This window comes from Chiroxiphia lanceolata, chromosome 1, assembly GCF_009829145.1.
Source record: "Chiroxiphia lanceolata isolate bChiLan1 chromosome 1, bChiLan1.pri, whole genome shotgun sequence".
Lineage (NCBI taxonomy): Eukaryota > Metazoa > Chordata > Aves > Passeriformes > Pipridae > Chiroxiphia > Chiroxiphia lanceolata.
In genome coordinates this window covers 35167201-35174637 of record NC_045637.1, presented here as the reverse complement: position 1 = coordinate 35174637, position 7437 = coordinate 35167201, and the positions used below count along the sequence as shown (strand labels likewise).

The following is a 7437-nucleotide window of genomic DNA, read 5'->3' as shown; positions in this document are numbered from 1 at the left end:
GTGTCAAATCCCAAGAAGCATGATTTGTTTGTTCTTCTCTAAATATAGAGAGAAAGAAAAAAAAAAAAGCTGGTTAGGACCCTGCTTCTAGAAATGGTGGGGACCCTGCTTCTAGAAATGGTGGGATACTAATTATTTGAAGTGGAGAAAGAATAAATACTGCTTCTTTGATGTACTCATTAACTCACCCTGAAGCCAGCTGAAAATTTCTCATTTGCTCCATTGGGTTTTGGCCAAGCCCCCTTGAATGCCTGCGGGAACTCAACACAACCTGAGAACAAGATATACCTGCATAGCTACTCTAATTATTCCATTAAGATGCCCATTGTCGCTAACTGGGAATTTCACTGGCATCACAAGAACGGTAGCATTTTAAGATTTAAAAATAATTTAAACAAAAATTAAGGAAAAGTGCTGGCCGTAGTCCCTGCAACCCCATTCCGTGCTGTCAGCTGTTTCACTTCGCGACCCTCCACCAGCTGAAGTTTTCGTGTGCCGCTCAGGTCGCTCATGCCGGGCGGCCCGCGGCGCTCACGCCCGACCGGGGATCGGAGCCAGGTGGGGTCCCCGCAAAACGCCGGCGCGCAGGCAGCGCCCGCGGAGCGGGGGAACGCGGCCCCGCCGGGAGGTAAGCCCATCCCCGGGAGGGCAGGGGAACGGCGGCGGAGAGGAGGCAGAGCAGCTCCCGCCTCCCGCCCGCTCTCCTCCCACTTCGCTCGCTCCCGCCTTTTGTGCGCCGAGCCCGGGCGTCAACGGGCGCCGGCGGCCGCGGAGCTGACGGGAGCCCCCGGCTCTTGGCTCCGGGAGCGGCGCTGTGGCGAGGGCAGCAGCGCCAGCCGCGGCCGCTCCCGTAACCAAGGCGCTGCCTTGCATAGACACACAGACAGAGACGGGCTGACAGACACGCAGCGCGGAGCGGCGCGGGCTTGGGGGCCGCCTTTGCAGCGCCTCTCCTCCCTGCACCATGCTCTGCTCCAGGCAGCGCCCGCCCGCCGCTCCTTGAGAGCAGCTAGCTCCGCGCCTAGCTAAGCGGGCGACTGACACCCGGCTCCCCCCCGCCCCCGGTTACCTGAGTTAGCTCCGTCCCGGGGACTTTCGCAGCGCCTCCGCCCGCTCCCGCTGTGGCAGCCCTTAGGCGGCGGGGGAGCGAGCTGCCAGCAGCCGGAGGGACTGCAGCCGCCGCCGGCGAAGAGGAGCTCGAGCCCCCGCCTCCGGAGCTCTTCATGGCGTCTCACCAGCAGACCAGGATCCAAGCCTACCTGGAGAAGAATAAGATCGGTCCCCTCTTCGAGGTAAGGTGCGCTCTTGCCGGCCGGCTCCTCCCCGGCGGGCAGCGGTGCGGGCGGGGGAGTCCCCGCAGTGGCCGCGGCTCCCCGCGCAGCCCAGGTGAACGCAGGGGCGAGGATGAGTTTGAGGCGCTTCTTCGGCAGTGCCGGCACCCCTAGCCGTGCACTGCCGCCCCGCACCACGCGTTTGCCCTCGTGTCCCTCTTCCACGCCCCTCCGAATGCCGGAGTATCGCGCAGCCCTCCCTTCCCGGCTATCCCGCGGATGTGCCCCGCTTCTTCGCCCCGCCACGGACGCGCCGCCCTCTGCTCCACACGATCCCGCGCGGATCCTGAAACAGGTGCCCCTTCGCCCTCCTACCCAGGTGCCCCTTCGCCCTCCCACCCGCGGCCCCAGTCCCCAGGGACGCCCCATCGGCGCTGTCCGCCTGGCCTCGCCTCGGCGGCCGCGGAGCCCCGCGGTGCGGGACAGCGGCCAGGCCCCGCCGTCCGGCCGCGGGGAGCGGCGTATCCCACACCTGCCCCGCGCGGCCGGGGGGAGGAGGCGCTTCCAAACCCCCCGTCTCCAGGGCGGCAGCGCTGAGCAGCGGGGACTGGGCGAGCCCCGCTGCCCCTCCCTGACCGGCTAGCAATGAGGGAGAGGTGGATGCTTCCCCACCGGGAAGCCCACTCGGGCACTCGGGAAGAACTCTGTCCTGCGAAAAGTCCATGTCGATGGTGTTTTCTGAAATTTTTATCTGCAGTCATACACTTGGGAACCGTATTTTTGCTATAGATTTTCTGTTTTCTTACAACTATGCACTTGCTTGGATTTGTAGATGCACAGATGTGCATATTTTACTATTTCAGTGCATAAGCTGTGAATACTTAGAATTTGAAAGGGTACTAGAGCAATCGCAATTATTACCATTTTATCATCCTGTTTCTCATGCAGTTTTCACATCTAAATGCACATATATTATACTCTGGCAGTATTATCCCAAGGCACAAGTCTCCCTTTTTCAGTTTTTAACTTGTTCTCAATCAAACTTACTATATATGAGATCTCTTTTATTCTGGTGTGGTGGATGCCTCGTCTTCAGTGTATATTTTGGGTAACATTTGCCAATGCCCATAAAAAAGGTTCAAATTTTGTTAGAAAGCTGTTCATTAATGTTTTTGTATTTTCTGTGTGCTGAGGCTGTTGAAACACACTATATTGGCTCAGTGTCAGAGGTGTTAGGTATTTTTATTTTGCAATAAATAAAACTCCATTTGATGGAACAGTAACTGAGTACTAGGGAACAGCAGATGATTTTTCTAGTTAAGGAATTAATAAAAACCGAAATATTTGCGTGGTTCAGTTTCTGAATAAAAGACTATCCAATCAGCAGAATTGCTAGGTGCTTGGCTGCCAGCTGGGGTGAAACCACGACAATATGTAACTGACTCTTGTATATCTCAATGGGAATTAAGTGCTTTGGGGTTATTGAGGAGTTAAGGCCCTTGGCAGCTGTCATTTTCTTCACAATTTCCTTAGCCTGTTGGTTTGCACATTAAAATTCAAACGAAATACTTGACATCACTGTTCTGAGTCCTGGTGTTTTAACCTAGTTTCTCAGTAGTGTAAGATACTCGTCTCTGCTGTTTAGATTCTTGTGGGATGCTTTAGTTATCAATGGTGGAGGGAAAGATGAAATGCTGTAACAAATACAACTTCTTCATGTATCACTACTTATTTCACTAATCACTATAATGTAGGAATTTCATTTTGATAGAAAGAATCTGTGAAAGGCTCTTTGCATAACCTTGCAGACTGTCTACAGCTTGTTAGTGTACTCCTGTATACCAGGAAGATTTTTTTTTTTGTGAGAAATCCACTTACACCTGAATACTAGTGAGTGGTTTCAAGATATAGGGGTGTAGCATTCCTGTAGCTGTTTACAGTTATTTTAATCCATAACAGTGGGAGGAAGAGGATCGTAACTGTTATCTCCTCCACTTCCTGATTAGCTGTTCAAAATCTACTTACATATTTCATTTTGGTGATGTACTTTTTGATCTCAACAGTTTATTGTAGATATACAACCTGTGCTTGATCTTAGTAAGAGGAAGGCATGTATTTGAAGTTGATGGGAATTGATCAAAGACTATGCATAGGATGAAGCTTGTACTCTATACTAGTATTCCTATTATATATTTATTGTGGTGTTTCAAGAATACCGTGTGTTCGCAGTCAGATATATTCACTAACACATCAGTTTTTCATGTGTCTAAAAGTTCTGACACATTGAGAAAGGAGACCTGTGCTTCGTCTTTCATTCAGGAACAGCTAGCATTTTCTTATACCACTTCTAGTTTTAATGCTAATTAATTATCACTTGTCATGGATGACAGTTATCTTTTTTTTCAGTGAGTACTAATTTTCTAATACCAAGTCAGAACACAGCAAACTTGGATTCAATTTTCTGCAGTGTTATTTGCTGAGCAGGTTGTGACTGTAATTGCTCAATATATGCCTCAAGTCAACAGTTTAAGGAGTGCAAAAAATAATACTGGATAATTGGAGGCAGTCACAGGAAAGAAGAATGTGGATAGTGAAGCTGCAGGCTTTCTGAGATGAAGACAGAGATGGTAATGCATAAATAGATCATATTTCATACTTGCATAATGAAGGGTCAGTGATCAGGAGGACTTTACACCATGGATTTAAGACAATTGCACAGGTACAGTTAACTGACAGATGGAACAGGTGGCGGTTTATTGAAGATAAAGTACAATTTCCCTGCATTACAGTCAGTAACAGTAGTTGCTGCTCGTTGCTAGTTGGTCATTCTGTTCCAGCTGCTTGCAGTTATCCTGGTAGTGTCTGTTTTCTCCTTTCTATCCTGTATTTGTGGCCCTCTGTTACTGTGGCTAGGGCTTTTTGTACTTCACTAACCAGCAGTATCTACTTAAGAATGTCTTTGCTTAAGTTTTGTATAGTGTGGCACTTGAATTATGCTTCTAATTTGTGTTCAATTAGTGTTCAATTGTGTTCAATTGAGTTCAAGAGAAGTGCTGACACATGAGATGCAGAAAGACCTTAGGCCCTCCCTTGCTTAAAAAGTTGTTTCCATCTCTATAAAGAAAAGCGAGGAATAACCTCCTGGAGAAAGAATTAATGAGCTTCAGCTGACTCAGCAGGCATTGGTCTTCTACTGGTTACCAGTACCTGTTAGCAGATAATAGGAAGTCCTATCCACTTAGCTATGAACGGTAACACAGAGATTCACTTGATTCCAAACATTTTTACTAGTTAAATTCTAGTTTATGGGTTAGAGGTGGGAAGGAAGGTGGGTGGGAATTAGTGTCTATATCTAAGACTGTCAATTTTGAGATTTAAAACAGATTACAAACAACTTTGATATTTCAGCCTCATTTTCCCCTGTTGAATGTAGGTCTCTAAGTCATGGCTTTTCAAAACTCTTACGTCTCTCCCATTTCATCTTTCAGGTGTCTAAGGTTTTTGCAGGTAAAATTCCTGTGAACCTATAAGTCAACTCCTAAATGCCCCAGGGCATGCAGGTATTGTTAGTGCCGACAGTAAGGTCTGAAGTTAATCCCTTAAATTCTGTCAGGTTTCATGAGCTGCCTTATTCTGTTCTGTGTAGATTTTGTGTTGTGGGGAGGATTTTTTTCCATTTGCTTTTGAAATCTTAGACATCTTTCTGTAAGAGATTATTGGCATCTGAGAATACTGTGGTTAGACAATTTTGGATTTGAGGAATGCCCTTTAGAAATGCCTCTTTTCTGGGATTTTTGTGGTAACACGTAGCATAGCACTACCTGATTTTTTTAAGATTCTTTTTTTTTTTCACATTAACTTGGAAGGTAACATGAATTCTAAATATGAATTATTTCTGTGATGAAGCTTCACTGTTGGGTTTTTTTTTCCATCTTTCTAAAATGTGAACAGGAGGTGTATGCCTAAAATTGGCTGGGACAGAATATTCAGAATCAGCACCCACTCGTTTCTGTCTGAGTGAAGTATTGACCCACTTTTTGTTTCAGGCATCCAGTCCAATAAATTCTTTTTGTGTGTTAATAATGTCAATGAATAATCCTATTGCCTGTATCATATATCTAGTTTTCTGTATGGCTGTATCTCTTTAGCATCCAGTTGTGTTCTTATTTGGGCAACCTGACAGTTTCTGTGAATTTGAAAGCTGGATCAGCACTCTTAAGTACAGATTGCAATAAATCAAAGAGCTGTGAGATAAAATTAATGTTTCAGAATTTTTTTATTTCTAGAACTGCAGCTAAAAAGCATCCAGCAGGTACACTGTTATGCAAACCAGAGAACTGTGGTTTCTTTCAGTTATAAAAAGCCAAAATAACTCTTCTCAAAATAAACATGCCAAACCTCTGGTTACCTGAGATTTTTTTCTCCAAGTAATATGGGGTTAGAACTGTAATTTATATTTCAAACAACATAAAGGCTATGTTCATAATATCACCCTTAGCTTTTCTCATTTAGCAGAAAAAGTTACAGAAGCAAATATAATAAACTTTTTTTTAATTTGTGATTTTTTTTTTTTTCCCCTAAATGAGATAACATTATTGGTGTATATTATGCACTGTCTTCCATTATTTAAATAAAATAACTATGCTTCTGACTTAAACCTTAACCTCTTTGGTGATGAACAGTATAATGCATCTTGTGACTGACTTAGTCAAAGTTCGGGAATGAATTTTGGAGTTTGGACTGTCTTCTGAAGCGATGTTTGCCCTTGGTTCTTAAATACACAAATGTGGACATAGTCAACTTGAATGTTTTATTTACCGGTTTAAGATTTCTCGCAGTATCAAATTAAATTTTAAACTGCAATATCTGCAATGTGAATGATAGAGATGCACTCAAAGAATTGTTTTCTGTTGATCTTGCTTAGATAATATTTTATTTTATTTTGGTGTTTTACTTAAATGGTTAGATTCTGTTGCTAGCGTGAAAGAGTCTGTATTCTGGATGATACAAATTTATTTACAGAAGCATTTAATTTCAAGCAGCTAGATGGAGCCTTTGGAAGGCCGAGTTTTTTGGTACTTAGACATCATTTTAGGTGCTAACTGATTACCTGGTGACATTGTTTCAGCCTTGCAGTCCCTGTTTCAGGGGAGCCAGTATTAGCTGTTTTTCAAGGGATGTGTGGAAACCAGTAGTGATCTAGAAATGCTGTAGTGTTACACAGTGTGGGGTAGGGAATTGCATTTAAGTTCTAATTTTTATTTTTGCTGTTTCCTGCTACAGTAGGGCCTTGTGGTAGCCTTGAATTGTGCTTAAGTAAAAGACCTACTTAAGGGGAATGAAAGTCAAATGGAAAAATTGGTGTAGACATGTCCTTTGCTTTTTGGAGAATTCACTGTACATTCTGATAGTTGCCTTGTTAAAGTTGTCTTCAAGGGAAAAGAAATGAAAAACCCTAATTAAAACTATGGACACACCCTTCTCCATTAACAAACAGTTTCATGAGCAATGGCTTGATTTTTACTTGGCTGTTGTGGTGACCAACAAGATGCAAAAGTCATCAGAAATTTCCTTGTGGTTGAGGCATTCAATTCTACTCTACTCTGGAATCTGGGTTTAAGAAAAGAATGTTGTTCATGAATGAGGAAGCATGTTTTACTGTTCTGCAGCAAGTGGGCTTCTTAGTTAGCTTCTTTATTTTGACAAACACACCTAGAAAGACAACTATTATTAATGTTAGCTTCTTTTAGAAGTGTTACTTTGTAAATGGAAGTGTTAAAAAAATTGAGTTAGAAACATAGTTTTTAAGAGCATATCACCAGCATGTTCTTTTACAGTTTGCCTCACATTTTGAAGGTCTAATCACTACTCTTTCTTTTTTTTTCCCAGTGTTTTTTCTTCCCACTTGGTACTTTCCATTTTGTCTCTTATTCATGCAAATGAAGAAGTGGGGACCAATAATTTCTCATTCTCAATTTTCTAGTGATTGTTTGGTTGGTTTTGTTTGGTTTTTTTGTGGTGATTTCTATTTATTATTTTTTTAAACCTTGGAATGTTTAATATTTTTGGGAAATGTGCTTTTGTATGAGTGGGAGGTGATGGAAATACTTTGTTACTTCTGGACTAGAAAGGTGGCTTCAGGTGTTTTTGTGTTCACCAACTTTTG

The 7437-nt window shown here is 43.8% G+C and overlaps 1 protein-coding gene across 7 annotated transcripts in view; it reads left to right on the top strand.

Moving 5' to 3' along the window:
• Positions 1-801: 801 nt before the first annotated feature.
• Positions 802-7437, top strand: part of C1H8orf34 (chromosome 1 C8orf34 homolog) — a 149780-nt gene continuing 143144 nt past the window's right edge. For 6 of the 7 annotated variants that reach the window (XR_004357197.1, XR_004357191.1, XR_004357182.1 and 3 more), the window contains exon 1: positions 802-1292. Coding sequence is in view for 3 of the 7 variants with exons in the window: in XM_032688496.1 (XP_032544387.1) it covers positions 1224-1292 (69 nt within the window). In the remaining 4 variants the exon portion in view is untranslated. Of the gene's footprint in view, positions 1298-7437 lie in introns of all 7 variants that reach the window. The other variant, XR_004357193.1, reaches the window with a different exon arrangement.